The 14,536-nt window shown below is 56.9% G+C and overlaps 1 protein-coding gene across 1 annotated transcript; it reads left to right on the top strand.

Moving 5' to 3' along the window:
- Positions 1–984: 984 nt before the first annotated feature.
- Positions 985–14,458, top strand: Slc34a1 (solute carrier family 34 member 1). Its single transcript, XM_060372853.1, has 13 exons — positions 985–1,074; positions 1,725–1,852; positions 1,925–2,074; positions 2,161–2,289; positions 2,361–2,504; positions 3,825–3,936; positions 4,044–4,239; positions 4,422–4,517; positions 8,900–8,963; positions 9,182–9,349; positions 12,335–12,451; positions 12,535–12,659; positions 13,501–14,458. The coding sequence occupies exons 2-13, from the start codon at positions 1,744–1,746 to the stop codon at positions 14,002–14,004; spliced, it is 1,914 nt and encodes a 637-aa protein (XP_060228836.1). The 5' UTR covers positions 985–1,074; positions 1,725–1,743; the 3' UTR covers positions 14,005–14,458.
- Positions 14,459–14,536: the final 78 nt, after the last annotated feature.

Raw genomic sequence — 14,536 nt, forward strand, 5'->3', positions numbered from 1 at the left:
TGCAGCTGTCTCCCAGCTGGACTTTTGAGCACCTGGAGGGCAATGCTGTGTGGTTTTTGTTGTTGTTGTTGTTTGTTTTGTTTGCTTGTTTATTTTGAGACAGGGTTTCTCTGTGTAACAAGCCCTGGCTGTCCTGGAACTTGCTCTATAGACCAAGCTGGCCTCGAACTCACAGAGATCCACCTGCCTCAGCCTCCTGAGTGCTGGCATTAAAGGTGTGCACTGCCGTGCCTGGGTGACTGTATCCCAGCATCTAACTCAGAACCTAGGCTATACCACACGTTCAGGAGGCACTTCTTGGCACGAGGATGGGGCTCCTGTGAACACTTTCTCACTTTCCCACGGCACTTGTTGGGTAGCATGTGCTTCCTGGACCCAACTGTCTCTCCCCCTCCCTTCCGATCCTCCTGTCCTCTATCCCTTCTGAGCCCACCTTGGTGCAGCCCCACATCTCTCCCCTGGGCCTCTCTTCAGCATCCTAGCTGGTCTCCCTGCTTCCGCATGCTCTTCTGACCTGCCCCATCCCAACATTTTAAGGAAGATTCGAAGCTGCGGAACGGTCACTTCTTGGTTCTCGCATCCAGCATCCAGCCCCGTAGGTCCCCCACCACTCAAATAGGAAGCCTCACTGGGGCCCTCTGGGGGCTCCCCCTCTTTTGAACTGTACCCTCAACACAGAGAGCTACACAGACATCCCGGTGCATGGCAAGGCCACCAGATATTCGGATCACTACCTGGGGAGTCTTGTCCGGCCATAAAATGAGGAAAGAGGCGGGAGCCCCAGAATCGCTTTCAAGTCCCCAAGAACAAGGTGTCCTGCGCCCTGCTGGGTTGTGGCGCACTGGTGTAGTGAGAGAGCAGCCTGGCCACAGGCTCCCCCTGCAGCTGCAGCGCCAAAGGTTAGCAATTAACTGGGAGGAGTCTTGGGGGTAAAGTTAATTTAATGGGGAACAGAGGGAGAGCAGGTGAAGTTCTGGGGACTTTGCCCTTGACCCGAGGGTATAAAGCAGGGGGTCTCTGTTCCTCGTTGGACTTTCCCAAACAGCGAAGCAGGAGCTGAGACAGGACCACAAGGTGAGCCCAGTACCCCATGTCTCAACCCTCTCCCGAGCCCATCACCCAGCTCTTCCTGTGTGTCCTCTCCCTGCTCCCCACAACACCCCCACCCCAGGCCAGCCTGCTTTACTCCCCTGTGGAGCCCTGCTCTCTCTTCTCAAGAGCCCCTTACCCGCCATGGGATTCTAGTCCTAGCAGTGCCTGTACCCAGGGCTTCCTGTACTCATGGCACCGGTTGCCACTATGCTTTGAACATCCTGAAGGCTGTGGCTGTGTTTAATTACCGCTGTGCCCCAGCATCTAACTCGGAACTTAGGAAACACTACACATCCAATAAACGCCTGCTGGGGCTGGGGTGCTTCCTAGACCCAACTGTCTCTTCTCCTCCCTTCCGATCCTCCTGTCCTCTATCCCTTCTGAGCCCACCTTGGTGCAGCCCAGCATGGCGTGCCCGCTATGCCGAGGCCCTAGGGCCCATTTCCAGCACTGCAAAGCAAAACAGCTATGACACCTGGCTGAACTGTGGCTCAGGTCCTTGACAAGCTCCTGGGCATGCTTCTCCAGGTGTGTCTGAGAACAGACACAATCACATGCCCTAAGGTGGATGTCACCCGTGTGGGTATGTGTCCCAGCAACTGTCAGATTTGTTCCAACCTCTTGATATGTAGGACTTGCCGTGGGCCCAGCATGATGTCCTATGGAGAGAGACTGGGGGGACCAGCTGTCTCCCCACTTCCAGTCCGTGGGAGGCATGTGGTGCACGGGGCAGCCTTTGCTTATGTGCCCAGTCCACAGGGTGAGTGCTGTTCCCACACCTACATCCTGCTGCCTGTCTCTCCTGGTGACACCTAATCAGCTCCCTCCTCAGTCCTGCATAGGATTCCAGGGACGCCCACCTACGCCTTCTCCGGCCTGAGCCCGGTGACCCTCACAGAGCACAGCTGTCCCTATGGGGAGGTCCTGGAGTGCCATGAGCCACTACCTGCCAAGCTGGCCCAGGAAGAGGAGCAAAAGCCAGGTGGGCCAGCTTGGGGGCCGTCAGGGGCATGGACAGTCACTGCCTCATGCCCCGCCCACTGAGCTCATGCCTGTCCCCACCCCCAGAGCCCAGGCTGCTCCAAAAGCTTGCCCAGGTTGGCACGAAGCTCCTAAAGGTGCCCCTCATGCTGGCTTTCCTTTACTTCTTTGTCTGCTCTCTGGACGTGCTCAGCTCTGCCTTCCAGCTGGCTGGAGGTAGGCCCGGGTGGGGAGGTCAGGGGAGGGGTTTAGAAGGACCCCAGCTGATCCTGGATCATTCTCTGCAGGGAAGGTGGCTGGTGACATCTTCAAGGACAATGCCATCCTGTCCAACCCAGTGGCGGGGCTGGTGGTGGGGATTCTGGTGACCGTGCTGGTACAGAGCTCCAGTACCTCCACCTCCATCATTGTCAGCATGGTGTCCTCTGGCTGTGAGTTGGCGTGAGCAGGGACAGCTCAGGGGCCTGGGGGGACAGCGCAGGGGCCTGGGGGGACAGTACAGGGGCCTGGGGGGACAGTGCAGGGCCTGGGGGTCAGTGCAGGGAACAGCACAGGGGCCTGGGGGGGCAGTGCAGGGGCCTGGGAGGACAGTGCAGGGCCTGGGGGGACAGTGCAGAGGCCTGGGGGGACAGTGCAGAGGCCTGGGGGGACAGTACAGAGGCCTGGGGGGACAGTGCAGGGGCCTGGGGGGACAGTGCAGGGGACAGTGCAGGGCCTGGTACTTCAGGCTGAGGGCAGGAGGCTGAGGGCAGGAGGCTGAGGGCAAGTGGGACTCCGGCATCTCCTGCACTGTCTCCAAAGCAGGAAGGGCTTCCAGGAGCTGGGGAGCATGATGGGGGAGCATGGCTCCTGGGAGGCCCACCTCCACCCACCCACACAGCCACTCAGCAAAGCCAGAGGCAAAGAATTGACTTTCACGACCGTGTGGCTGGCGCTCAAGTCTGACACTTTAGGAGTGAGCGATTTGGAAGGGCAGGCTAGGCGTGCAGGCAGAAGCCAGGCCCGTGAGCCGCAGGAAGCATCAGCTTTACACTGGCGGCTCCTTCACCTCCCTGGATGAGGCCTGCCCAGACCAGCTGGCATAATCTCCTCTACCTGGGGCTGAGGAGTCCCAGCGGGTGAGGGCCTGCTCCACGCTGGGAAGGCGCTCACAGAGGCTGGGCACAGGGGCACACAGGAGGGGGCAGGGGCAGATTGCTGTCCTGCTGGTTGACACCCAGCGCCATGTTATGCAAGGGGCGCTGTCACGTGGTAATGAGGCAGAGAGCGATAGCGCAGGACGCTTGAATGCTTCTGGCCTCCGCCTCTTCACACACGCGCACGCACACACAGACGTGTGCACACACACAGATGTGCCCGCGCATACGCACCTGCGTGTGCACACACAAGATTAATCTCCTTTACTTAAAGTCAACTGGATGTCATAGGCAGGCTAGCCAAGTTGACAATAAAGCCAACCCTCACACGTGCACAAACTGGACAGCACAAGGTGTGAGTTCCCATGATTCACTCTTACCCACAAGTTCACCCTGCCTAATGCATGGGTGTACCCTGCCCGGAGCGTGCTCGTGCTGTCAGATATAGGTGTGCTCACACACGCATAGTTACACAGCTCATGCACACACAGAGCTGTGAGGCTCAGCCGAGGGAGCCAGGGGCACACTGGAAAAGGCTGCCGCTGCGGCTGGGGCTGGGGCTGGGCCTGGCCGGTGGTTAGGGCCGGGTCGCCTGAGAGGCTCCTCTCTGGCCAGTGCTGGAGGTGAGCTCTGCCATCCCAATTATCATGGGCTCCAACATCGGCACCTCCGTCACCAACACCATCGTGGCACTGATGCAGGCGGGGGACAGGACCGACTTCAGGCGGTGAGCGGGGCCGCGCACTTGCCAGGGAGGGGGCAGGACTGGATGCCAGGCCCTCAGCGTGGGCACACGCGGGTCCGGCTGTCCTGCAATGTGGCGTCCCTGCGCAGGGCCTTTGCAGGGGCCACGGTGCACGACTGCTTTAACTGGCTGTCTGTCCTGGCCCTGCTGCCGCTGGAGGCCGCCACGGGCTACCTGCACCATGTCACTGGGCTTGTGGTTGCCTCCTTCAACATCCGCGGTGGCCGGGATGCTCCTGACCTTCTCAAGGTCATCACAGAACCCTTCACAAGGCTCATCATTCAGGTGAGGGGCGGGGCCCAGCATGGGGGACAGGTCTGGGATAGTGAGTAGCCCTGTCTTCATCCATATCTCTGTCTCTCTGTCTCTCTATCTCTCTGTCTCTGTCTTTCTGTCTCTGTCTGTCTCCCTCTCTCTGTCTGATTATCTGTCTGTCTCTCTGTCTCTCTCTCGACATCTTGCTCCAGCTGGACAAGTCTGTGATCACCAGCATTGCTGTGGGGGACGAGTCCCTGAGGAATCACAGTCTCATCCGGATTTGGTGCCACACAGACCCAACAGAGGTGAGTTGCGGAGTACAGTAGGACGACCCCTCCACCTTCTTTAGACAGTTGCCTGTTTGTTTCATAGGCCTTGGGGATCCTTTAGTGAGGAGAGAGCCCATGTGTACGCTTTTCCTACGCCGCTATACCCGAGACAAACACTGGAGTCCCTCTGGGCCGCACACACTGCCTTGGGCAAACATCAACTGTACTTTAGTGCAACTGCACTTTGGCCCAGTGGTTTTCAAAAAGCTGCTGTTCCCCAGACAAACAGCGACAGTACCACCCAGGAACCGACTAACGTGTAAACTAGACACGGAGTAAAGAGAGTCTGCTGCATAGTGCCTGCACATCCCTCCTAGACCAACTGAGTCAGAAGGAAATCGACGGGAATGGTGCAGTGCCCGGACTCCAACTTGCCCTCCAACTCCCCCGTGCTCAAGTTTGGAAGCCATGGCTCAAGCTTAACCCTTTAGCTTCACAGGCCGCAGAAGGCGGACTTGCCTGGGACTACCTGCCGTGGGGACACTGGGGCCAGCTGCACAGCACTGCCTGGAGACATGAGCAGAGAGGAGGCGGGGAGGGAGCTACAGAGATACGGAGAAAATTGGACCCCAGGATTCTGGCTAAGGAGCGAGAAAGTGGCTCTCACACTCAGTGGCCCCCTGAGAGACACTGGTTACCAGGTGCTGGCGGGGGCTCTTTCGCCCAGAGCCACGAGTCCCTTATCCTGCTGCATTATTTCTGCTCCTTCTGCTGCCCAGCGAGAAGGACCGCTCAGATTGGTTGGGCGTCCGTTGGGCATTCATGGATCAGCCACTAGGCCTATGGTACAAGGCATAATAGCCAGGCGATTAGGCAAAAGCAAGTGGGCAATTACATTTTCTCATTCAGCCATAAAAGAAAGAAAACACCTCACCAAACCACAATCTTCCAAATTTGCTTCTCCTTAATTATCACATATAAGAAATGGCTCCATTTAGAAAAGCTACAGGGAAATCCAAAGAGCACTGTAGAGTCGCCCCCTCCCCCCGTGAATGGTCCCAGACTGTGGCACTCACAGAAAATACTCCATCAACTCGGCCTGTGATGTCCCGAGCCTCACACAGCACCAGCTCCGCGCTTCTGGGAGTTCAAGGCAGCTTGACGATAAAAAGCCCACTTGGACAGCTTTGATGCTGGCTCTGTGATCTCCCTGACATGTCAGCTACCTTCTCCTGAGCTCTCCGGCACTGTCAGGCAAGCCCTGTGACTCACTGTGGCCTCACGAAGCGCAGCCCAGATAGAGGAAGAGAAGTCACACACTGATCTGAGAAGAATAAGAAAAGCCTCAGAGAGATTTCCAGCCTGCCATCTGTCCTGGGCAAGTCTCTACCTGTGGTGAACCTCCTCACCTACTGTACTCCCAAGAGCAAGACTGGCCGGGTGAGCCACGCTGCACAGACAGGACGCTTCAGTCGTGTGAGGTAACCGTGAGCTTCCTCAGCTGGGCCTGAGGCTCTTTGATGTTTCAGCGGTTGCTTGCCAGGGTTTCAGGCCCCCGACCCAGCAAGAAACCTTTCTGTGTGACAGCAGGTTGCATCACGTGGCTTGGAGGTAAGGCTGGATCTGAGGGCCCTGCCTTCCTGCCTCCCTCTGGCCCCGTCCCCTGCAGGACTATGACTCAGCCGCCTCATGTGCTCCTGGGCTGTGCTTTGGTGACTCCTTTTTTTACCACCACCCCCTCTTTAGCCTCAAAGTCTCCCCCTCCTTTTTTTCAACTCTTCATGGCTGCCAGCCTTTACCACACTGGACCAGACATTGATTAAAGCAGGCTCCAGAGGACAGATGCCACCCAGGGCAGGGTAGGAGCTCTCCAGACAGGGAGAGTAAAACAGGCCATTTGAGTGTTGGACACTTCTGGACGACCAGTGAGCTGGCGTTAACCTTGGTAGCCCACCTGTGAGTCCCACGCCAACTGACAACTGAACCTCCTGGTTTAAACAGCATCTCTGGCGGATGGCAGCTGGGGACGGCTGTTACTACACCCCACTCTGAGGTAGCACACAGCCTCACTCGGACAGGCGCAGCGGCTGCCTGGGTTACTGGTCCTCTAACGGAGGAGAAGTCTCCATCCTGACAGAATCCTAACTCCTCATGCAGCTGCTTCTTGCAGACTGTGGCCTGAGATGCCTCCAATCTGTACCCATCTCGCTGCCCCCGGCGGCCGGACTGCAGATGTGCTGAGACGTTCTCATTTCAGCCACCAGATGGCGCTGCTGGCCCAGGGCGCTCCTGCTTCCAGGAGAACAAAGGCTCCACAGCTGCCATACCCCAAGAGGGGAAGCGATTGTGCAAGCCCACATCCTCTGCGGTTCTCTCCTGAGGAAGGGCCCTGAAGTATGGCAGCCCGTTGTGAACTTAATCACCTTCTTCAGTTCCCAGAAGCGTCTAGGGTGTCCCTGAAGGCTCTTAAACACCAACTCCCTCTTCCCAGATGCTCTCAAGAGCCTGTGGGGAACAGAAGATAGCATTAGGGACCTTGTGTTAGGAGACAACCGAAGCCCAGGAGGTTGACTGTAGGTGCTGCTCCGTGCCACACAGCTGAGGGTGACTCTGCCACAGCGTGAGCCCAGAGCTACGGCACGCGTTTGCTGTTTTCCCTTTAACGTTTCCACCCCACTCCCTCTCAGTCCTCTGCTCTACCCCAGACAGGATGGACACGTCTTGGGCACATGATCAGATCGGGCTCCCAACTCTGCTAACTAGGCCAGAGTTGCTAGCTTCTCCTCTGCCCTGTAAGATCTCCCCAAAGGCTCTCTCCCCTCCACTCCTCCTGGCCTAGCTTCACAGTGGACCCTCCCAGTCACTCCTGCTGTCTCTGTAGTCCCCTCTTGAACTCTGGGGGCTCTGACTCCCTTTCTGGGCTCAGTTAAGGCCACATCTCCAGGAAGAAAGGTCAAGGTCCCAGAACCCCATGGGAGGGTGATGAATGAGGTCAAGGTTCAACCTCTAGCCCCAAAATACAAATAAACAACAGCACCGTGGACCCCAGCCCCCATCCTGCCCCGCCCCAGTCAACCCTAAGGTAGGACCAACGCCAAGCTCCTCACCCCCCTTTGGCCTCTATAAGGTCCACAAATCCTATCCCTAGGAGGCCCCAGGATGCAGCTCAGAGAAGGCCAGCAGAGCAGATACGCATCTCAGGTCATCTGCTTCCCTGGGCTCTGGCAGCCTCCAGGAAGGCCCCCCAAGCCTCTCCCCAAAGGGCCAGGATGCACAGGCGTGTTTGCAGGAGCTCCAGAAGGGAAGCGGTCAGTGTCCCATCGGGAAGCTCAGGTCACCTGGAGCCTGCGGTAGGCCGGACCCTGAAGCCAGGAGCTTATGCAGATTTGCTCCTGTGGCCTTACATTGCTATTATCCCAATTTATCTTTTCTGGAGATTTCTTTTATGTGTTCCACCTGGAGGTAGGTCTGTGTAAGCGTGATGGGTCCCCTGGAACTGGAGCCGCAGAGCTGTGAGCTGCCGTGTGGGTGCTGGGAGGTGAACCTGGGTCCGCTGGAAAAGCAACCTGAGCCCTTAACCTTGGAGCCCCTTACTATCCCAGTTTAAGTGGGCTCGGAAAGGTGGCATGAATGGCCCCTGGTAGTGGGTATAAAAGCAGATTTGGACTCAGCAAACACCTAGCTCTCCCCATGACTAAGCATAGAAATTGAACAGAAAACCCCAGAACTGTGGTTTTTCTACTAGAACAGGTGGCTGGGCCTCTGTGGATGTACCTGGATGGTGGCAGAGGCCTGGCGCTGAGCATCTGTTGTCTCTGCAGACCTACCACCAGGCCCATAATTTAGGGCACTGCCTGACCGGCCTTTTGTCCCCTTGACCTGGGGACTTCCCTCACAGAAGGTCCAGAAAGAACTGTGGGGGCCAGACCCTCTGTCCTCACCCACCTTCCTTCCACCTGGATCCCCCAAGGGCGAGGCATTGAGCCAGGGCAGGATGGCTCTTGGGCTAAGTGAGCTCCAGGGGGACCCTGGGGAAGGAACTAAGGAAGAAGGCATGGAGACAGGAACTGGTAAGAACTGGCAAGGATGGTAAGGGTTTCAGGAAAGGGTTGTGGATACAATTGAGAGGTGATGGTAGGGACCCAGACAAGCTACCAAACTGGTGATTTTGGGTCCCCCTGGTCCCAAGGGTAGCCAGGTCAGAGGGTAATAGGGTAGAATATTTGGGTGCATTCCTGAGTGGGAAGCATTTCAACCTCACCTGCTCTACAGAGGAGACGGCTCAGTGCAGGCAAGCAACGTGCTCGTCATTGCAGAGCCGAAGCCATCTCCAGCTCTTCCCTCACAGCTCCCTCTTGCTCCTACCCCAGGCTGTGCTTTTCTAGATTCTTCTCTAAGCCACCTTCCTCTGAATCTAGGCTTCCACTTCTATGTCCAGGGCAGAGGCCAACGCCAGCCTTGCAAATACCACCAGGGAGAAATGTGAGTACCTACCACACCCGAAGAGTGTCATGTGGGGGGGGGCATAGCTGAGCCATGTCTGGGGCTGGGCACTCCTGTGCCCAGCCGCAGGAAAGGCAGCGGACCTCTGGCACGGATGCTAAAGGAGCCTGGTGTTGGGGTCTTACTCTCGCTGCCGAGTGGGTTGGCACAGGTGGGAAGCAGGGCGAGCATGCAGCGGCCTCCTACTGCTCTTTCAGGCAACCACATCTTTGTAGACACGGGGCTGCCGGACTTGGCTGTGGGGCTCATCCTGCTGGCTGGCTCCCTGGTGGTTCTGTGCAGTTGTCTTATCCTCCTTGTCAAGATGCTCAACTCTCTGCTCAAGGGCCAAGTGGCCAATGTCATCCAGAAGGTCATCAACACAGGTGAGCTGGCCCAGACAAGCCCTTTCAGGGGCTCTAAACCCACCATCATCATCCTTGAGACTCAGTTTTCCCTAAGAATTGAGAAGGGGTGGGGCCAGGTCATCCTGGAGGCTCCTTAGCACAGCAACCATTTCCGGCTGTTGCATCATCTGGTGGGTGGGCACCCTGAGAAGTCACCATTTTGGTTTAGTTTGGGTTTTCAAGACAGGGTTGCTTTGCATAGCCCTGGCTATCCTGGAACCCAGTTTATAGAGCAGGATGGCCTTGAACGCACAGAGATCCACCAGTGTGCTGAGCCTGAAGGTGAGCACCGCCATGCACGGCTCCCGTTTTGTTTTTATTTGTTCTGGATTTTTCAAGGCATGGTTTCATGATGCCCTGGACCTTGCTATGCAGCCTAGGCTGGTCCAGAACTTCTGATGCTCTGGCTCTGTCTTCCCAAGTGCAAGGACGGCAACCATGCATGACCATGTCTACCTAGAAACCTCTGTTTAACCAACAAACGGACAGTAAGCCCCTGCTCTGTGCCGCAGGAGGCAGGAGTGAGGCCGAGAGAGATGGGTCCTCGATCCCAGGATCTCAGACTTGTGAGATCCCTCACAGAGCTAGGCACCCACGCTGTGCTGGGCTGTGCCCCAATTGGCGACAATGCAGTAGGGCTAATTAGTCATTATCTGCAGGCCCACCACTTCCTCACGTGACCTGGGTGGTCCATCTTCTCTGTCACCAGCCAAACCTGGGCCTTCCTCAGGGGGCCCCTCACTTTATTCTCAGTAGATGAGGAAGGAAGGCATGTGGGGGAGACAAGCAAGGAGACAGGAAATCCGGCAACACAACAGAACAGAGGAGGCTGTTTCTGTAGGTGCTGGGTGCTCTCTGTGGACACCATTGAGCAAGCAGAGACCTGCAGAAGGGGTGAAATGTGTGTGAATGGCCAGATGGGTGGCACACGATTGGAATCCCAGCACTCAAGAACCGCACACAGGAGGATTTGGAGGCTAGCTCAGGCTCTAAAGTGAGGCCTTGTCTGAACAAACAGAAAAAAGAATTTTTTTTTCAAGACAGGTTTTTGTTTTGTTTTGTTTTGTTTTTGTGTAGCCTTGGCTGTCCTGAAACTAGCACTATAGACCAGGCTGGCCTCTGACTCAACAGAGATCTATGTGCCTCTGTCTTCCAAGTGCTGGGATTAAAGGCAGGTGCCACTACCACCCAGCTTTTTTTTTTTAAAGGGGGAGGAGAGTCTCAGTATATACTTTTAGCTAGCCTGGAACTCACTATGTAGACCAGGCTGGCCTTGAACGCAGAAACTTGCTTGTCTCTGCCTCCCCAGTACGGGGATTAAAGGCACGCTCCACCAAGCTCTGTCAGCATTAACTTGGAAGAGGGCTGGAGTGCTGGCTCAGCCAGTTCTGTGCTTGTTTACAAGCCTTAGAACCTGAGTCGGATCCCCGTAACCCACATAAAAAGCCAGAGATCAGGTGCATGCCAGCACTACCAGTGCTATGAGGTGGAGACAGGGGAATACCCTGTCTGACTGGCCAGCCAGTCCACCCACTTGATGAAATCCAGGTTGGGGAGAGACAGCAGGGCAGTGGCAGCACATGCCTTTGATCCCAGCACTTGGGAGGCAGAGGCAGGCAAGTCTTTAGGAGGTCGAAGCCAGGCTTGGTCTGAATAGAGAGTTCCAGGACAGCCAGGGCTATGAAGAGAAACCTTCTCAACACCCCTCTCCAAAAGACACAGAGAGAAAAAGATATACAAAATTAACCTCTGGCTTCTACACAGAGAGAAATAAATAAATATGGAAGAAGACAGATGTGACTCACAACTGTAATCCCTGCGCTTGGAAGGCTGAGGCAGGAGGATTACTGAGAGTCTGAACTATAGAATGAAACCTTAACTCACTGCCACCCCCCCCAAAAAAAAAGACAACCCTTTACATAAGACAACCAGTAGGCGAAGGCTAGAACTACTTCTCAGCGATGAAGCGTTCACCCAGCAAACCTGTAGCTCTGGGGTTCCAGGCCCAACACTGATAATAACACTAGGAAGGGCATTCTGGGGGCTCAGAGAGGGCAAAGGGAGGAGCGTGGGATGGGCCAGCGGATACTGTGCACCCGAGACCCTGATCTGCAGACTAGTCGGCCAAAAGCCAAAAATTTTTCAGGAAAATAACTGCATCTGCCTCGAAGCAGAACAGTAATTTTTCCTTAAACCATAGAGCACAGACAAGTATTTGTGCCTTTGTAATGTTTTTGTCTGCTTGCTTGCTTGTCTTTTTTGAGGCAGGGTCTTACAAGGCAGCCCTGGCTGATATGGAACTCACTGTGTGGACAAGGCTGGCCTCAAACTCATAGAAATCCACTTGCCTCTGCTTTTTGAGTGTTGGAATTAAAGGTGTGCACCATCACCCAGTTATACTGCTTTTTTAAAAAAATAATCATCGCTCCATTCTGCGTCTGGGTGGGCGCATGTGTGTCTGGTGTGAAGGTCAGACCATAGCTTGCATCAGGTGGTTCTCTCCTTCCGCCATGTCCACCCCGAGGTGTGGCTCAGGCCATCAGGCTCAGCAGCCGGCCTTTCTCCACTGAGGCGCTGTGACAGGCACAGGCTTCCCTCGCATCGGGATGATGAATCTAGACGCGCCTCGCGCGGCAGCATGGCGCTGCACCAGGCATACGCTTCTCTACCTTAGAGAAGCTCGCTAGGATGCTGGTGTCCACCGGCCTCCTTGGCCAGATCCCTGAGGAGTTAGACACGGAAGAGAACCCTGCGTCAGCAAGGGCAGCTAGAGCAGCGGCACACGAGAGTGGAATAGCCCGAGTAGGAAAGCCCTCTGCTCAAGAGAGCAAGCAGGGCAAAGGGAAGCCGTTATAAGCGAGCAGGGGGCAGTTAGGTTTTCCCGGAGAAGCTGCTGCCAGAGCACCTCTTCCCTAAAGCAAGGCCTGTTCTCTCACGGCCTCTCATGGCTTGGGTTCCTTTCAGACTTTCCAGCCCCCTTCACCTGGGTCACAGGCTACTTTGCCATGGTCGTGGGTGCCAGCATGACCTTCGTTGTCCAGAGCAGTTCTGTGTTCACGTCAGCCATCACCCCACTCATCGGTGAGTGCCAGTGGCGGGCAGCAGAGGGGCGGGTGCCCAGGGAAAGGGCTAGAGAGGCTGACGCCTGCTCTCCTGCCCGCCAGGCCTGGGTGTCATCAGCATCGAGCGGGCCTACCCCCTCACACTGGGCTCCAACATTGGCACCACCACCACAGCCATTCTGGCAGCTCTGGCCAGCCCCAGGGAGAAGCTGTCCAGCTCCTTTCAGGTACGAGGGGGAGGCGCGCTGTCTGCAGGGCTGCGGTACAGTAGGGACCAACATCAGTCCCTGCTGCGTTGCCGCTTACTCACTGGAAATTGCCATGGACAAAGCAGATCTCAGGCCACTCTCAAGACCCTGGTGTCTAATCGTGAGCCAGTGCCGCACTGTATCAGTAAACAACTGGGGCCATACTGTGGTAATGTGCAGCCAGAGAGGCCTGGCCCGGGTCTGGAGGATCAAGGAACCTGGGCCAAGGCCAAGGGGAGTCTGCTCAGGAGCAAAGCAGCTGACAATATGCTGACCAATTAGAAGCCAGGAGCGGGGAAGCCAGAAATGAAATTAACCTTTAGTGGCTGCTAAAGTCAGGCATGGTAGGACACGCCTGTAATCCCACCACGATGCTGGTGTCCACCGGCCTCCTTGGCCAGATCCCCACGGAGTTAGACACGGAAGAGAACCCTTGGCCAAAGGCTCCAAGTCAGCCTGGTGTGTTAGAAAGACAGATTTGTTTGTTTTTCTGAGACAGGGTTTCTCTGTGTAGCCTTGGTTATCCTGGCCTAGCTTTGTAGACCAGGCTGGCCTCGAACTCACAGAGATCCACCTGCCTCTGCCTCCCCGAGTGCTGGGATCACAGACATGTGCTCCTGCGCCCGGCTGAGAGGCAAGCTCTTTAGTTGCTGGGGTGTAGCTGAGTAGACGGAAGGGCAGTCAATAGGACACACGAGGAACGCCCAGCGCGCTTGTCTGAAAACCCAGACCAGCTGGAGTCCATCAGCCCCAGAGGTTTTCTCCGGCCTGTTACCCAGCCACTGCGCTGGACTGATCACTTCCGGCCTCCCTCCTGCAGATCGCCCTCTGCCACTTCTTCTTTAACATCTCGGGCATCCTGCTGTGGTACCCGCTGCCCTGCACGCGCCTGCCCATCCGCATGGCCAAGGCGCTGGGCAAACGCACCGCCAAGTACCGCTGGTTCGCCGTCCTCTACCTCCTCGTGTGCTTCCTGCTTTTGCCCTCCCTGGTGTTTGGCATTTCCATGGCGGGCTGGCAGGCTATGGTCGGCGTGGGCGCGCCCTTCGGCGCCCTGCTGGCCTTCGTGGTGCTCGTTAACGTCCTGCAGAACCGAAGTCCCGGGCACCTGCCCCGGTGGCTGCGGACCTGGGACTTCCTGCCGCGCTGGATGCGCTCCCTGCAGCCGCTGGACCGCCTCATCACACGGGCCACCCTGTGCTACGCCAGGCCTGAGCCCCGCTCACCCCAGCTTCCCGCCAGAGTCTTCCTGGAGGAGCTCCCGCCCGCCACGCCCTCGCCCCGCCTGGCCCTGCCCGCTCACCACCTCGCCACCCGCCTCTAGGCTGCGGGCCCAGACTGCTGCCTGGAGCAGGGAACGCGGTTCTCACGGAGCTCACGGCGCAGGGGCAGAGGTGTCGACGCGCGTCGCTTGCGGTGTCACCTTTGGTTACCTTGCCCATAGGTGCGGGGCCACAGCGGGGAGGGAGTTTGTAGCTAAGGGGCAGAGTACACAGACACGCATCAGGCGGCGGGTGTGAGACCACCGGATGGTGCAGAAGTCCATGTGTGCACACTGCGTGGGCACAGGGGTGCGCGTGGGCAGATGCCTGCAGGGCCTCTGGACGTTGGTGGAGCAGCGAGCTGCGTCCTGTCCTCTGCTCGCAAGCCTTGCACGTGATGGACAGAAGCACGCCCGCCCTCTGTCCAGTGGGCCGTACCCTGGCCGATCCTGACAACTGTGGGCGGAAAGGCGTAAAACTTGCACCAGCGCTGATAATATACGGGCTTTAAAATCAGTATTCCAGTGGTGTGCGCGCCTCTCATCCCAGCACTCTGGAGGCAGAGGCCGGTGGATCCCTAAGTTCCAGGTCAGC

The sequence above is a fragment of the Meriones unguiculatus genome, chromosome 19, assembly GCF_030254825.1.
Source record: "Meriones unguiculatus strain TT.TT164.6M chromosome 19, Bangor_MerUng_6.1, whole genome shotgun sequence".
Taxonomy (NCBI): domain Eukaryota; kingdom Metazoa; phylum Chordata; class Mammalia; order Rodentia; family Muridae; genus Meriones; species Meriones unguiculatus.